At 39.3% G+C, this 17,848-nt stretch overlaps 1 protein-coding gene across 1 annotated transcript in view; it reads left to right on the top strand.

The window, feature by feature from the left end:
• The window catches only part of LOC102041456 (BEN domain-containing protein 5), a 542,525-nt gene that overhangs the window by 511,193 nt on the left and 13,484 nt on the right, over positions 1-17,848 (top strand). Inside the window, exons 6-7 of the mRNA XM_031058558.1 lie at positions 13,379-13,512; positions 15,151-15,520. Coding sequence (XP_030914418.1) covers positions 13,379-13,512; positions 15,151-15,520 — 504 coding nt within the window. The remainder of the gene's footprint in view (positions 1-13,378; positions 13,513-15,150; positions 15,521-17,848) is intronic.

Genomic DNA, 17,848 nt, shown 5'->3' with positions numbered 1-17,848 from the left:
CCGGGGTTGGGGAGGGGCAGCCCCGAGCGGCCCCGGGTCCGGGGAGGGGGCCCAAGGCTCGGATTCCAAAATAACCGCGACCCTCCCCGTGATGCCCCCCGCGGTACCCGGGGAGGGGGCAGTGGAGACTGAACAAAAAAAAAAAGAAAAAAGTTTATGTTTTCGTCTACGGCTTATTTATAGTGCATGGAGTCATTTGTGTACCTTTGCAGTTGTTGCCAATGTTGAGGGTGCTGTTTTATGTCCGCTTTGTTAGTTTAAGTGACTTCACCAATAGTGGAACCAGAGCTCCAGGTACTGCTCTTGTTGAGCGTGGGCTTGCTGCGTTTGGTTTGTTTCGTGTTCAAAGATAACAAATGTCTCCAAGCTAAGGGGACCAGTTCAAGCGTACACTAGGAAATAAGCCCGTGTTTTGGCCAGCTGAAGGTGTTCAGCCCTGGTGAGATAGTGCCGTCAGTACATTGCCCCCAGATAGGGACTCTGGCAGAGTGTTTCCTTGAAGACTTTGTGTAAGTTTCCTCGCTGCCATAGTCTTAGTTGACATAGAAAGGAAGTTTGGTGGTTGTAGCAAATTGCTGGTTAGTGTGGACTTGCCCAATAGGCTTTTGAAAGACTTTAATGGCCATTTGAAATGTCAGCCTGGGCAGCAAAGAGGACACTGGGTTGTTATCCTGACTTTTCCAGTTAGGGCAAAGTACTGGTTACGTCTATTTCCCCAAATATGGAATGGGCTAAAAAAACTCTTTTGTTTAGTCTTGAGCACTTAGAAGGCAGTGCTGAGCTTTGATGTCTAAACAAAGTAACTTGGTGTTAAAGTCACCTAAAACTGGTTATTTTCTAATTTTATTTTTGGAAGTTAGCTGTTCCTGAGCCAGTGTAGACTGGTGGTGGCCCAGTTTGTTCCTGGCTCAGCCAGTGACTTTCGCCATTATCCTGTTTCTAGTATTGCCATAAACAAATACCTCAAAAGAACCAGGAACAGCCAAACATGATTTCCCTGCAAAGCTTTTCCAGTGTGAGTATTTCCAGCTCCAGAAGTTCAGGAGAAGTAGTTAGGCCATCTAGCAGAGGAGTGGATTCTCCTGCTAAGTTTTTGTTGTCCTGTGCCAGCCCATGTTTTGGCTGCCCTGTCTGTGGCAGAGCAGTGTATGTGAAGTGTTTTTTGCAGGTTCCCTGTCAGATCCATGGAAGACAACAATCCCAGTGTCCAGGGCTGGCATGGCCTCTTCCCATAGGCAGCATCCCATTGCACTTCACCTTCCCCTGTCCCACTGGGGACCTGCAGCAGCAGTGCCCTTTCAGTTCCTCCTCTCTGTCTCAACACAGCTAGAGTGCTCCAGAGAAATATTTAGAAATCATATTTAGATATATTAGACCTTTGCTCACATGTTGGGCCCACCAGGTTGCCTCAGTTTTCCAGCAGCAAGTGCTTTTTACCAGTTTCCTTGTTCCAGGCAGAGCCTGTGTCTGCCCAAGATGTGCCCTCCTGAATTTTCCTGTGCAGTTTCTCTTTGTTTCATGTATCTTGAACCAGAACAAACCAATATACACTGTTTCCTTCAGAGAACAGGATTTGTTACCTGTGTTAGTGGTTTGCACTAATTGCTCTCCAGAGGTTCTAATTTCTGCAGGAATTTCTCCTGTTGAGCCAGGAACACAAGGAAACACACAGCTGTCTTTATTACAGCTCTCACATCTCAATATATTCTGGCTAGATCTGTGTTTTGCATTCTTGGAAAACTTCTCACTTGAACACCAAATGAATCTTTACTTCTCTACTTCTCTCCACCCTGTACCATGTAAGAATACCTTAGGTGAATTCAACAGAAGTCGTATACCAAGGGTCACTTCTAAAGTTGTCATTTCTCCCCAAAATGTTTAAATTGGTGTTTGGTTTTACTGTGGTTAAAAACCTTGGAGGGAAAACTTGGTCTTCCATGAAAACATCATAGCACAATTCTTGCTTTATAGTGACCAACTCAGATGATGACAAGTTTTTGTGGCAAACATTGCAAGTGTAATGTTATACAAACTGCTTATTTAGTTAAAAATAATTTTGCAAGTCTGCAGTAACATTTCACATACCAGTACAGAACTTTTAATTCCAAAGGTTTTCAGCCTATCTTAGTAATAAGGAAAATAATGTGTATAAAATTGCTTTTATATTTAAAATATACATAGTTGATTTTGAATTTTTTGGAAGGAACCCTTAACTGCTCAAACCATACATCAGTGACTTTAAGGGTTTACTGCTTTGGCCCAAGAATCCCCCATTAGGAAGAGGTTTCAGGATCAAAGCTTTGCTACAGATATTAAATTAAACAGACAACAAAAAAGAGTAAGAGGGGAAATGTGGTTTTTTGAGCCTGCAAAGTGTTCTTTTACAGTTTGAATGGTGACCAGTTTTCTTGCATGTAAAGCTGCTCCAGTAAACAAAGTTCTAGCTTTTTATATATATTTTCCTGATCAAACACTGTCCATGCAGTGGAAATTAGTCATAGTTTGATAAACAGATCCATTTGTTTTTCCTTTCTGGCAACTTGAAGAAAAGAAGGAAAGAAAGAACACAGATACAAGACACATATTAATGGGTTTTTTTCTTTTGAAAAGTTTTTCTTTCCTATTATGTCTAAAGAAATTTTGATACCTTTCAAACATCTACCCTTGTAATGTAGGAATTCACACAGGCCTAAGTACAGGTTTATGCCCACAATGCAAAGCTTTATTGAAGCACTGGTTGTGTGAAGAGTTCATAAAACAATTGCCCTCTTTTGAGAGAGTCTAGAAGGAATTGTTTGATCCTTTGTGCTGAGGTTGGATGGTTGGAAGCCAATACACTTGTGAGGGATATTGTTTCTGCAGAGCAGAGAGCGCTGTTGTAAAGGCATCATAAGTTCAAAAATAAAAAATAAAAGAGGGAAGTGGGTAGGGACATGCTCAGATCATCAGGTAATTGTGAGACACTTGGTGTGTTGTGGAGATAAATGCTGTTTTCTTTTATTCTGTGGTGAGTAGCGTGATAGAGGAGAGCTGTAGATGAACTCTGAGCAGCTGTGCCTTCCCTTGTGTCCCTGTGTGCAGGGTTGGGAACTGCTGAGACTGCTGGGATGTGTTGGCCTGGGAACCTTCCACTTTATCAAAAATTAGCCAAAGGCTGGGGCTCAAACCAGAAAGGTTGACCTGACTCAGATAGTTGTAGACCTTATTAAAGTCAGTGTCCCTTGCCTTAGCAAGTTCACCATTTGGCTAGCAGCAGCTGGTGCTATGCACTAATAAAGGAGTAATTTTCCTTGCCTCTTGAATGGAAGATGGAGCTCAGCAGCCTGGAGTTTGACTACAGAGCAGTCTTGAGGTGACGTTAGCTGGTCTGTCTTGTTGAGAATACAAAAATAGCACATAGCTTTTCAGGAAGAGCTTGGGTCTTTCTTCCTGATCATCCACACCCTTCCATTTTCTTCTTTTCTGTCCTCTTCTCAAAATGCTCCAAATCTGTTTTTTCTGGTCCCTCTCCTTGACACACATATGCCACTTGCAGCTTTTCTGCACTTGTTTAATAGTCACTACAGAATGTTATCTCTGAGCATGTGCATCTTATAGCAGCATGATCTTTAGATGACTCTGTTGGAGCTTTTTCTTTCTTTTCTAGGTGATGAATATTAGGTGGAATGAATTGAGTTTCAGAGACTTCTAAAAGTTCCCTACTTCAGGCTATGTTTGTTAACAAGCTAATAATGACTGTCTTCTCCTAGGAGGTGTTCTTTCCTGACTACAGTAAATAATTGTGCTCTCTAGCTGCTGCCCTCAACATTTCCCACCCACACTTTCATAGCAAACATATCTCCATCAGATTCTCACAGCAATTCCTTAGCTGCCCCAGCAGATGTGTTAATACCTGGAGCAGCCCTATCCTTTCTTGCCCCTTTATAAAATATTAGCTCTACTTTTTATTGGAGTAGGTTATGTGATTTTTTTCTTTTTTTTTTGCTTTAAGAGCCTGTGCAGCTCATGGTGAGATGTTGCTATGTATTTCAGAAGGATGTAAAATATCTGTTCATAGAAAGATTTTAAATGAGATGATTCTAGGACTGAGTTTTGAATAAGGTTGAGAGTGTTTCAACTTAGTGTGATTCCAGGCTTCTTTGCTGTGGAAAATTCATGGAGGAAAGATCCTTTGTCAAATTCTGGAGCACATGAAAAATTTGCAATAAGAGATTTTAGATTATATCAAGAATATACAAAATTTAGGTCAGGAAGTTGTCTTGATGTGTAATATTTAAGTCCAAGCTTTTATTGGTATTTCTGTAGTCTTGGGCTTCCCTGAGGATTTTCCTCTTTGCATTTCATCATTTAGGGAGTACCTAAAGCAGGTCCTGGCTGTGGCCACTGTCTCCATCCTCCATCCTCTGTTCCTGCATGCTCCACATGTCCCATTTCCTTTCCCAGGGCAGTCAGTGGGGTGAATGAACCATTGTGGTAGGGACAGCTGACTCTTTGTTCCCAGGAATCTCTGGGCCTGTCCCCTGCTGGGATGCATTGCTTGGAGGGTGTGTGACAGACCTGGGGAGAAATGGCATCAGGAAAAATGTCAAAGCACCTGCAGATGCTTCTCAAGTGATCCCAAGGATTGTTCTGATTAAAGAAATGCCAGGAAGAGGTTGTAGGAAACCTCCCAGTACTGGTAGTGGTTCCTCACAGGTTCTTTGTAATTTGTTTGATTTTTCCTGGACTAGTTTGGGAGTACTTGATGAGCTGTTGTGTCGCTGCTGTCCCTAATAGTGGTGTCACCTCCTGTGCCTGTGCAGGTCTTGCCATGCCAAGGGCCCACTCCAGTCATTGGGAGAAACTAAGCCCAGCAGTTCAGGCAGTGATGAAGTAACCTTGTTCAGAATAGCTTTTTTTTTTCATTTTTTTAAGTTTTTACTGTGATACTTGACGTGCATGGCCTACTTTGTCACCCTTAGCTGACGTGCTACTGCTGTGTTTTTACCTTTTCAGCAGGTAAAAGCTGGCTGGATGCAGAGGTTCAGCGAATCATTTTCTCTAACAGAGTAACCAACGACTTCACACTCCTAAATATAGTCCTGAACACAAGTGTGGCAGTATTCATGAAAAATATTTAAAGCTAAATTTCACGCTCATTTTGTATTTGATCCATTTCTGGTTTATTTTTAACTCATGTAAGATGAAGAGTGGAGGAATTTTTTCCCTTCTTCTAAATTCTGGTGTAGGACCATCTCTGACATATGAAGGACTTCCAGGAAGGCACAATTTTGTGGGGTCTTTTTGGTGTCTTTTCTGTTTGTTCAGTGTTGAAGCCTTATTATGGCACACTGACACAAAGCTAAATGGCAGCAGCAAAAAAATTTTGGAACTTTTAAAACTGTAACAGCTAAGTAGTGGTTTGGAGTAACCCTAATGAGAGTGGTGATGGCATCAGCAGGCTAAAATGCCAGCAAAAATTGATTGAAAAGCTGGGATTTATCTGTGCAAGAAGATTTTGCACTTATATTTAATTTCCTCATTTCCTGTATAACCCTGTTTATTCTGAATATACATGTTTTGTTTGTCTTTAACCCTTCTCAATTGACCTGCTTGTTCCTCAGTCACGTTTCCTTTTTGCTGTACCTTAATAGTCAGAAATCATCTAATTTATTTTTGTAACATAAAGACATACAGGTGACCTACACTATTGTTGTTTCTCGTGGTCTTAGTATTATGTTGCACCACTTAACATCACTTATACTTGTAAATGTTGTATAAGCTCAGCTAGCATACAGTAAAAACATGAAATTCAGGATTTTAGTAAAATTGACTTCAAAGATAGTATGGTTATGGTAGCTATGGTAACTAAAACTAATTAAAATATGCTAAAATCTGCAAGGGAGTGAAAAGGGAGAAAATGTAACTTAATGTTTTTGTTTTAACAATTTTACAGTAAATCATTTTTTCCAGTGTATTGCCTAAGTGCCAGTCTGTCGATTATTTGTGTTTTTTAAAGAAATTCTTTAAAAATAGTAGAGGCTGAACCATGTTGTCATTTTTTATATGGAAACTGAAAAAATGCATGAATCTACCCTCTATTTCCATAGTGAGCTTATTCCTTGGGCAGGGATGTTGTGGAGGCTTCCTGGAGTGTTCTCTGTAGGCTGCTGCTTTACCTGCTGGACAGCTCGTGGGCAGCATCTCCATGGCTTTGTGTGACCATCAAATCATCACAGGGTTTGTTCCCAGTATAATTGTACAATCCACAGATGGACTGGTGAGGGCAGCCAGACTGACAAATTATAGCTGGCATTGGGATTGATGATCTCTTTAAATGAGCTTTTGAACTTCTAAAGAAATTCACAGCTTTTGTTATAAATATCTTTTGTTCCAGTTTTTGAAAAGTAATGCCCATAGTTGAGTTTCATGTGTAGGTGTAGAGGAAAGATGCAATGGATGGCATTTTCACATCCTGCTTGTTTTCAGGGTTTCTTTTAAATGTAATGGTAATGCTGTATTAGTGTACTTGTTTCAGAAAGGATTAAGAGAGTTGTTGTATAATAGCTGTAATCCTTTGTGTTTGACATGTGCAGAGTATTGTACAAATATTAACAAATCTGTACAATACTTCAGTGAGCTAGATGGGGACAGTAAGATGAAAAGTTTGAATTATTCCAGGTCAGTATTTAAGTAAATATTGGATCCAGGATTAAAACTATCCTCAGTGTTGTAGAGAGCCTGGTTTCCTGTTTCTCAGAGTAGTCTTTTCATAACTTGATTGTCCAGCTCCATGTGTTTGTGCTGCAGCCAAGTTCTGGTATCACTGAAAGTTAAATGAAAGGAAGAGTTTCGCTGACAAAGAATAATGGCTGTTTTTAGTTGTATTAGTTTGAGCTGTGTTGCCTTTGGTTAATTCTTTTTGATGAGACTTTGTATTCACTTCTGAACTGAAAAATTGATTTTATATTTATCGTGGAAATTAAGGAAGAAAATACATGTAGGTTTTTCTTGCAGCAAAGTATCTGGGCTGATACTCAAGACTGTAGATCTGAACAATCTGCTGATAAGTGAGCACATGCAAAAGGAGAATGTTACGAAATGCTTGGGTGTCCTCATGTGCATTAGAAATTTGACTGCAAATAGGTGGCCCATATCAATAACTGTCACTCCTACCAGAATTAGACTGGGTATCTCAGTTGTTCCACTGGAAGAAAAATTGCATTGAGACCTCAACATTATTTGCTTCAGTAGCTGGCATGGTAAGTTGTTTTTTTAGTTTTAGTTTGTTTTGGGTTTTGTGAGAGCAGCAGCAGGTCCATGCTCTGTGCATTTAGTTGTGTTACTGTATTAAATATTAATGAGCAAGAGCCAGACTTGATGTAGGACTTCAGAGAGGATTTAAGAGGTTTATATAATCTGTGCTCAGCTTCTGTAGGATTTTGGCTCCTTAATCTTTCTCTCCCTTCTTTAGTGGCTTTGTACAAAGCAGGTGTGGCGTTCTCTCCATCATCAGTGAGCAGTCCTGGTTCAGGCTCCTGGCACATCATCCCTCTTACCCATCATCTCTAAACCTGTCAAGCAGTTGTTTAAGACCTTTCTATCTTGTCTTCCCCCAGTTTGATTAAGAATTATTTTCACCCTGTTTCCTATTCTTCAGACTTTATTGAAATTCACTTCACAAGATTTAGCAGCCTTTTGGGCCAGTGCCTCAAGTGCATGTCTTCACCTTCCTGTGCTTATCAGCCCTGCCTGTCACAGTGCTGCTTGATGTGTTGTTCTTCCCTGACTTCTTTGCTCACTCTTCTTTGTGCTCTGAAGACAACCTTCCAGTCACTCATTTGTGTGTTGCTGTCATTTTCTCTTTCTGGTGAAGTGCCACAGAACAACTTAGTTCTTAAAATTTTGGGAGTGATACAAGCCCAGATGATGGCATCTCTCAGCTCTGCCTTTTTATTGCTAACTTTTCTCACATCTTCTGTCAGCTCCCCTTTCTGACACCCTTAGCAGAAATCTTTTTCAGCTTATGCTTAGGATGTCCCAATGTATTTTCCTACAATTTTTGTCCATTTTTCTTGAATTTGGAGTCAAGAGGAGGAATAATCTCATTTGTCATTCCCAACTCAAAATCTTGCTGTCTCTTACATATTCCTCATCTGCTTTGTTGCTTACACTCAACTCTACCTTTATGTCCAACTAAAAATACATCTGAAGTGCTTTCACTGTGCCCAGTGTTTATTTCTGGATTATTTTTCTCTGTCCTTCCAACAAAGCTGTCCTCTAGTCTGCAAAAAAAAAAAAAAAGGAGCAAAACAATGTAGTAAATTTTACTATCCAAATCCTGAATTGACTGTGCCAGCACCTGGTTGATCCCGCTTTTGCACACTCCTCCCTTTTTTAGCTGCATTGGTTTTGATAGCACCTGTCCTCTTCGAATAACTTCTGCATTTCTGCTGCTGTTTGTTGGCCTGTGTTTGTTACTGTCATTCTCAGTTTCTTCTTTGGTAGTGGTCATAATCTCAGTGTACTCCTGTGAGGCACATTTCTTTTTGCTTTGTATTCTGAATATCTTCTGAGCCTGCAGGATCATTACATTTTCTGAAATCTCATCTCTTCTTCCTCTTCCAGTCCTCCTTTAATGTTTGCCTTAAATTAGCTAAGAAAGTAATTTATAGTTCTTTTTTTTTTCCAGCTTCAAATAAGTTAGATGGCTTTTAAAAAAATTATTATTATTATCATGCTGTTTTCCTTCTCAGTCACAGCAGTACTGAATATTGTTGATTTGTGTGTAAGTGGCACTTAGGAACCCGTGCCCTGTTGTGCTTGGTGTGTTTGCTTTGGTTCTGATGCATCTTTTGCTTTTCCTGATCTGTAAGCAGTGCACAGCCTGCCCAGGCAGGTGATCTTTCCTTCTCTGTCGAAGCAACCTGGCTAAATCAGTACCAAACCAGTTCAGAGCAGCAGTGTGTGGGGAATCTTGTGCAGGTGTTGTCCATATGTGCTGGGTACATGCCTGGAAATGGGAATGCTGATGGTAAGTTTTTTCATCTGTCAGCATATCATTTTTCACAAGGAGTGGAATTTTTTTGAAGGCTTAGGGGAAGGACGAATTCTGTTCAAGGTTCTTTCATTTTATTACTGTAAGATTTATGGCATTGCCAAGCCCCTTCTTTGGACTGATACCAGACCTGCCATTCCTCATCCATTTGGAGTGCAGAGCTCTCTTCCTTTATTTTTCCAGCTTTCATTCCAAAGATGGAAAAAAATCAGCATTTGAACTCTTTTTTTGAAGGGATTAGTTTGTTCAGTCCTTATTTCTAAATTAGAAAGTAAGGAATGCTTTAAGGGGGCTTTGAGATTTTCATAGTTTTATTTTACATCCCACAACAGGGTTTTCAGTTTTAGAGCACTAACATATTCTCCTTGCATTTAACAAACTCCCTGCCCTGTTGAATTTGCTTTCTCTGCCTCAGTTCCCTTCCCCTCTAGACTTGAAGCTGTTACCTTTTGGCTTGGATCCACCCATCCTGACGCTGAAATGAGGGCCTCATCGAAGAAAGCATTCCAGGAACAGTTTATCCTTTGCTAGTTGATAAAGATTTTTAAATGCAGAGTTGCTTTTTTGGCTTTTCTTTCTTTGAGCGCTGACCTGAGGCCAAGTGTGTTCCCAGGCACTCTGGAATTCCTCAGCAGTTCACTTTTTTCCTGACTGCCTGTTCCCGAAGGCTGGATGGGGAGGGACGCTGTCATGTGCCCTGGCTCTTGAGCCCTGTGCCTCAGTACCAGGAGGAGTTGGCTGCCAAGATCTCTCCAAGTCTGTCCTTTTCTTGGAGCATGGTTATTTCAGCATGCTTTGCTCTTTATCTTGAATCACAGAATACCAGGTTCTCTGTGAACAAAAGCAATTTTTCCTAATTTACATGTGTCTTTCAGAATGTCCCTTCCTAAAGAACAGAGGGAATCCATTCTTGTATCGTGCGTTCCACCCTGCATATTTTGTTACGAGTGCCTAAGTATGTTAAGTGCCAGTTTTCAGTAATTGATATCACTGAACCACTCATTGCATATCTAGGGAAAACAATAGACACAACTTTCTAACAAGCTGATCATAGTCACCTAGGCGAAGGTGTAATTTTTAACTTCTAGCAAGGTTTAAATGACTGGGAACAAAGTCCAGACAAATTATTTAGGTCGTTACAAAATGAGGCTCTGAGTTGCAATGCTTTTAGGCTGCCCTTCTCTTCTGTAGTCTCAGGCACTGAATTGGAGCTTGTACATATATTTGGTTCCTATCCTGGTTTTCTTCTGGCTCAAAATCACAGGTGTGTTGTTTTTTGCTGGATTGTCCTTTTGTAGCTGTCTTTTGTTTGCTGCCACAACAAGAGACAGAGAATCTTAAGGAGAGCTGCTATAAATGCACATTCATGTTTCTTCTACCCTTCCCCCAGTCTCCACTCTCTCCCTCCCACCCCTTCCCAAATTCCATTAATATTTACAGAACAAGAGCCAGAACTCCAGCATTAATCTCAAATTCAGAATGAGATTTTTCTGGCTCTATCTGTAGCTAATGCAGAAGACAACAGAGGTTAGAAATGCACTTCAAAAAAAAAAGAAAAAGAACAAAAGGCCTTTTCATATTCAACACACTGGATGGATTGTGTTAGGTATAAATAAGCTTTCAAAGACCAGAGCATATGTAAAAAAATATTACATGTATTGTTGTTGAAAGGCAGAGGAACATTTATTTGCTTACTGAATGCATTGAAAGTTCCTGAGCTTTAACTTATATAAACTCATTGTTTCTTCAAATTTCGTGTGTGGAGAATACAGTTCCTTTTTCATCTTACTGGTTCATGTACAGATAAACAGTAAAACCAAAAAGTCAAATGAACAGAAAGAGAACTGTGTTGATAGTTACATGCCAGCAATGTACAAACTAAGCATTCATAAGGAGATGTCTAAACAAACTTCAAAACCAGTGAAGTTTGCAAACATAAGTTTCATAAACAAACTGAAATTGAGTGGAGAGTGGAGCGAATGAAGAATTCAGATAATTTGCATTTGTTCTCTTTGACCCCAAACTAAGTATTTTCTTTCATTTTCATTGTTAAGTGCATAGAATGTGTTACTAACCATTATGAATTGACTTTAAAAGCCAAAATCAAAGATAAATATTACTGTTCTTCTAAATTGTTTCTGTTTCAATGTTGGTTTATTCACTGGAAAGTATTTGCTGACTTCTGTAGTCTGCACAGGCACTTACTCCTCTGTGACCTCTGTCCTTGATTGTTTCAAGAGTCACTTTTCCCTGCCATGGGGAGGATACCTTGTGTCCCTGTCCAGTTGCTGTGTGGTTCTGGCTTCTGGTGACCTCAGTGAGTTGTCAGCAGACAAATTTGTTAACTGTGTCAAGTAAGGGATTGTGTCCACCTGGTTGTGAGGCCAAGGGTTATTTCAGAGGACAGAAGCTGATCTGAATTCTTTAAATGAAGGAGTTCATCTGCATGTCCTATGGAAGATGGTTTGGCAAAGTAGTCTGGAGAAGCTGGCTCTGCAGTATCCATGTGCTGTTCTTCCTCCAAGGAATTGAGAGAACATATTTTAGCAAAGGATTCCTCAATCCGTCCAATACCCCAAAATACGTAAACACAGAAAATGTTGGTGGTTTTCTTTTTTTGCCCTTTTCAATATGGATTCATTTATTTTTAAATTCCAAGAAAATACCAGTACCCATCAGTCTATCCTTTAGTCTGGAAGTTTGTATTATTTGTTTTTTTGGGAAGGGCTCCCATATTTTCTTCTCATCTCTCTGGCATTAGAATTGGCTTATCTCACTTTTCTGATGAACCTACATTTTCCAGATAAATTAAAACATAGGGGTTTATTTTTCAAAACTGAAACAGTTGGATTGCCTTTTTGTTTTACTGGGATAAGCATCCACGATGCTCTGGGGAATGGAGAATGATCTAAAATAAACCGAGCTGTTTTTTGTTGTTTATCTGTTTCTTTTTGCATCTGTCTTAGTATTTATTGCTACCATCTGCGTTTCAGTTCAGGTTGTCTAATGTCTCATTCTGCATGTTCTTTGCCTATTCTTTTTACATAGCCTTGGGCTGTAATATCACCATTTGCCTACAAGAGATCCATTTCTATCTGTAACAAAATGAATTGCATTCATCTGTGTAATTCATTTCTAATGAATGCCTTGCTCCTCATTAAACAGTGATTTACCTTTGTTTCCCTTTCCTACACTGTCAACACGAACCATTTTGAGGTCCTGTGGAGAGATGCTAATTTGAGAAAGCAAAAGTCAATGCAACTAAGCACTCATAGGGACCATCCTCCTTGGCACTTTCAAAAATATTCATGGGACATGTTGCAGAATAAAATTTGCAGGTGGATAAGAAGACTCAAAATATTTTCCTATTTATAAGCTCTCAGTGTACAAAGGCAATGCTTGACAGTTTAAATGCAGTTCTCTTTGACACTGCCAGGAACAGATGAATCTTCTCAGACCTTGTCTGTTCTGCAAGAATTTTACCTGTCATAGGCACATTTTGGGAGACTGTACTCTTGGTTCACTGTCCCCTCTCTACCTTTTCAGGAATATTAAAATATTTTGAATGCATTTTCAGATTAATATTTTTAAATACCTAATTTTGAGATACATCAAAATGTTACACACTTGAAAATACTTTTTTTCAAGTTTTTACTGAGATGCAAAGATTCATATAAATATTTATTGTCTTTGCCAATAGTATCTAAAAGAAAAGGATTAAATCCATTAATTAATGAAATAGGGTTTTGGAGTAATTTTGTTACAGATTGGTTCTTATGCAGCTTTTGTGTAATGCACTTTGAAGCTCTCCAGCAACATTCCCTTTTCCAGCCCTGCACTTTGCAGAGCAGCAGAATCTGCCATGTGTGCAAATAGATCTGTGCTGCTGACAGATGATGGTTAGAATATGGGATGAATTACCAAGTTTATTTTCACTTTAACCCTAAGCAGATTTTGAACTGCAGCAATGGATTATGAATATGAAAATACCATTGGTAAACATAATTTAGAGCAGTACAGGAAGTTTTATTTACAGCCTCTTCAGCTCTTACTTTGGTGATAGTACAAGCCACTCATCAAAACTTTTGATCACTTGAATTTAGCTTGGCATTTTTTTGTATTTATTTGTGTGTTGGACCAGCCTGATCCCCTATTGAAATTCTAGAATTGCCAGTGGGCATCAGTGGATTTACACCATGGACTAATTTGGTCATGGTATTATGAGGGGATTGGAGCATGGGAGGTTGGGTTTTTGTAACTGGTCTTGCCTAAGTCGTGTAGTATTTGAAAGTAAGAACACTGATTAATGTAACAAAACCTTATTTTTAATATACATTTTAGAGGACAAAACTGACCTTGAGAACAGTGTGATGCAGAAGAAAATTAAAATCCCCAAACTCTCTCTCAATCACATAGAAGAAGCTGGGGAAGTTACAGATTATGGGGAAGAAGATGTGGAGCTTAGACACAGTAAGGTACTGAAGTCTTTCTGGTTTTTTTCCCTCCTCTCCTTTTTTTATCATTCTTGTAACTGCTTGGGGCATATATGAACATCCTAGCTTAAGAATTCCAGGCTTGCTTTTGATCCCCTTAAAACAATGTGTTTGGTGAAATTGGGTCACATTGTGTGTGGGGGTGGGGTATGGGTTTTCAAAACCTGATTTAAGTGCAATCAGACACTTTCCTGTGTGTACTATGCACAGTGTAACTGCCACCTGGGACTGATGCAACAATGCTCTTCCACTTTGGCTCTAAATGCCTTAAAAGTCACCAGTACCCAACTGTACCAGCTGGTCGTGGTGGCACTGGTGACATATTGCTCACTGCTTTTTTGGAATTAGGAAGGGTGCTCTGAGACTGCCCAACTACAGTGATTGAGAAGAAGAATTGACAGGACTGTATGCCTCCATAATAACTCCCAGTTGCCTTTTCAGGTTCACATGCCAGAAACCCACTATGGAAATGTATTTATTTTTTAATATCAAATTATTTCTTTAAAAGTCTGCCAACCTTCAGAATAAGATATTGAATATCAGAATACTGCTTGATGGTTTCATGTGTTTTGCAGCTGCAGAAGTGATATTAGTATATTTCCTTGTGGTGGACCAGCTTTTTTTTAGTTGTTAATTTTTTTTAGAAGATGAATGCTGCAGGTGTAACATCAAATAATTTTGTTTTCTACCACATTACTCATGGATATTGTGGTATGGGAATTTGATAGTGTCAGCTTCTCACCTCTACTCTGTGAGCTGCATTTACTCTCCTTGCAGTTGCTTGGAAATTCAAATGCCTTTTCTTATTTGGACAGTAAAACTTAGTGACTTTACGTGTACTGTCACATATTAATCCTACTATCCAGGCCATAGGAAGGTGGCATGATTTAATTTGTAGGGTTTGTGCAGATGACTGAAGGTAAAAAACTGAGAGTTCCCAGGTCCTGAAGCCTCTGCAATGCAGTACTAATATAGAAGGAATCAGTTGATAAGGAAGATGAGGCTGGATGATATATTCTGTCTCCAGCTTCAGTGTTTTCAAATCCCTTCCAATGTTTGCTGATAGTGTTAACTCAGTCACTCGCATCAGGCAGTTGGGTGAACGTGCTGTAGGGATACTCAGTGAAGGTTTTGTCTCCCAAAGTGTGGGAAGGACAAGCCCTCAGTTCACAGAACAGCTTTGTGCTTGTGCTGCTTTCACCTCTGATGTCGTCACAGGTGACAAACGGAGCACACAGTTTGTTCTTTCTTTTACTTATCAGAAAATCAATTGCTGTCAGAAATCTGAATGTTAAGGGTAAACTTTAAAGAAAAAGAGATCTAGATCAACTTTTTCAAAAAGAAATTAGTGATACAGAATCAAGGGACCTGTATACACTGCCTGTATACACTTTGTAAGTGTTGCACAAATACAGGAAGGCCTTTAACTGCCTCAGAAGTTTGTACATGCGTTTAGCTGAGTTACTAACTGCATGTTAGTTATGCTACATATTATCTTCATAAGAACCTGCGAGGCAAAACATTTTTGCAGACTGGCTTTGTCTTAGTCTTTTGGAAGACAAGAATATTACCAGTTCCCAAGACTCTCCTAATTTATTTGTTTTTTGTTGTGATGTGCAGAGACAAGATGGAAGGAAACAAAGTGAAGGTACACACAAAAGCATTGAAGCAGTTGTTGCTCGCCTTGAGAAACAGAACGGGATGAGTCTCAGTAATACTTCCAGCCCTGAGGAAGCTTTTATGGAGGCTACAGAAGGCATGAACAATATGGACGATGCTGTAGTTCCTCGGATTCTCTATGAGGAATTACTGAGGAGTTACCAGCAGCAGCAGGAAGAGATGAGACACATTCAACAGGAGCTTGAGAGAACACGGAGACAGCTTGTGCAACAGGCAAAGAAGCTAAAGGAGTATGGGGCACTCGTGTCAGAAATGAAAGAGCTCAGAGACTTGAACAGGAGGCTCCAGGATGTACTGCTCCTAAGACTAGGTAGTGGTAAGTGCCGGACTTAAGTGGGACTAGTTTGAATGAATTTTGCAGGTGTGATCAATAGTCATGGAAATGTATTTGAAGAATGGCAGTGGTTGTTAAACCGGACATTGAATGTTAAAAGGGTTTTCTGCTGTGGCTGTACAATATGTGTCGAATTTGTATGCTATGTACGTCTGGGGTTTTCTTTAAAAACTAGAGGTCTTTGTGCTGGTATGGCTGAATCAGAGTTCCATTTTAAGCAGCTGTATTATAAAGAGTCTCTGACCTTCCAGTATATGCTGAAAAAGTTAATAAAGCATCATCTGCAAAATATACCAATATGTTCCAGTTAAAAAAAAAAAAAGTAAAGAAAAGGCGCTGGAATCAATAGTTGGGCTAAAACTAATTTATCCTTTGCAGTTAGGGATTTTGTTTGTTATTATGTGACTATGTTACCGTCCATTTTCTGACCCCTCTTCCCATTAGTAGCTTATTAGACTGTGATATATTCCTGAAGTTTTAGCAGTGGCTTTAAACAGCCATGCTATTTAAAAAACAATGGATTGTTAAAAGCATAATTAAAAAGGCTTTATATTAGTGTCCCGTTTATCAACACTTGTTGCAAAATGCAGGTTTTTGTAATTTGGATTTCAGTTTTAAATATCTTGGGTCAATTGCTCCTTTGTTTGGGTTTATAACAATTATTTAAGCATTATGTTGGAATAAATGGGAAAAAAGACAAAATAAAAAGTTCATCCTTTTCATTGAAGATGGTACCCTTGGAATACCTTCAGAAATTTGATTAATTACATTTATTTGCGATTAGAATGTGGTACTGCTGTGTGGAAGATTTGCTCGGTGACTGAAACTTGGTTGAAATCTATGCATCCAAACTTAGCATGCTGTTCTTACGTCTGCCTTTGTGTATCTGGAAAGTTAATTTTTGCATGTGAGTTGGATATTGGCTCTTCTCCTGGACTGGAACGAGTGCATGCAATTTGCATGTGGGTCTGAGTTACCCTCACGTACAGAGCTGGACCTGGGAGAGCATGTGCCTGTGCTGTAGCATGTGTTCAGATGTGCCCACACACTTGGAGCCAGGTTCTTGGAGTGTCCCACAACTTAAACTGGGTGTCTGATTGTGAATGCTCATCATTGTTACACTCTGCACAATTAAAATGTCGTTATTTACCATAAACATTCTAGTTAACTTTCTAAATAAAACTAAATAGGCAAGGTTGCCGCAGCCTGAAAAAGACGATGTGGTTGGCAGGAGATTCCACTGAGCTTTCTAAAATTTTCCTTGGATGGAAAGATGTTTCTTCATCTGCAAGTAGTTAGCTGGAATTTATGGGAATGGAGCACGAGCCAGATGTTGGTAGGCAATGGGGCTGAACAGCGTAAAGTACCAATTTAGTTGGTAGACTTGACAGCAGTTGGAGTGGTGAGACCAGCAGTGGAATGAAGACAGCTACTGAATTCTATCTCTTTTCTTTCACTTTAAGAAAAAGAAGATGCATTTTTTTGCTTCAGCCAAATAAAGAAACCTTAGGAGAAAAAGAGAAAAAAGGAAAAAATAAAAAAGAAAGAGGAAAAGAAACCCTGGGAAAAAAATACTGAATCTTCTCTAAATATTGGACATGCATTTATATTGTATGTATCAGTGTGACAACTGAAAACAAATCCCAATTACATTGAAGACAAGTTCTTTAAATTTAATCACATACCTGGAAAAATATCAGCTATACGACACTTCCAAAAAAAATTCCTTGTGTAATATTACTTGTAAAGAACATTGGATGGTAAAGGTGGAATTTGGCCGTGCTGGCTTTGTCCTTCACAGGGTTTGAATTTCCTAAGACTCAGTGTATTAACTGTTGCTTACTCTGTTGTTTTTCCTTTTAGCCTCATTCACAGCAGAAAAACAACCATGTTCTAGAAAGATCAATACAAAACTTATGAATAATTAGCAAGGGAGACATCTTCAGCGTGTTCTAAATTAGAGAGTCTGATGACAGTATGAAAAAGTACTACTTTTAATCAAGAATAGATATGTAAAGACTTTTTTAGTCTTCCTTACTTTTCCAGCTTATAAATGAGGTATGTTTGGGTATGTGAATAATCTCTGAAAATTGTTCTGAAAATAAATTACATCCTGAATTCATCTGCAGTTGCAGTGATCTCTTAAACCTAGAGTTTCAAATTACATGTAATTTATGTTACACTGCACTTCTAGCAGGCTGGACTTAATGCAAACTAATTGCATTTCTGTTTCACCTTAGAGACTTGTGATTTCTTTGCATGAGATGACAGCTGGTTTGTGCTGATGAATTGCAGCTGTGGGAA

This window comes from Geospiza fortis, unplaced genomic scaffold, assembly GCF_000277835.1.
Source record: "Geospiza fortis unplaced genomic scaffold, GeoFor_1.0 scaffold396, whole genome shotgun sequence".
Lineage (NCBI taxonomy): Eukaryota > Metazoa > Chordata > Aves > Passeriformes > Thraupidae > Geospiza > Geospiza fortis.
This window is presented reverse-complemented; position numbering and strand designations above follow the sequence as displayed.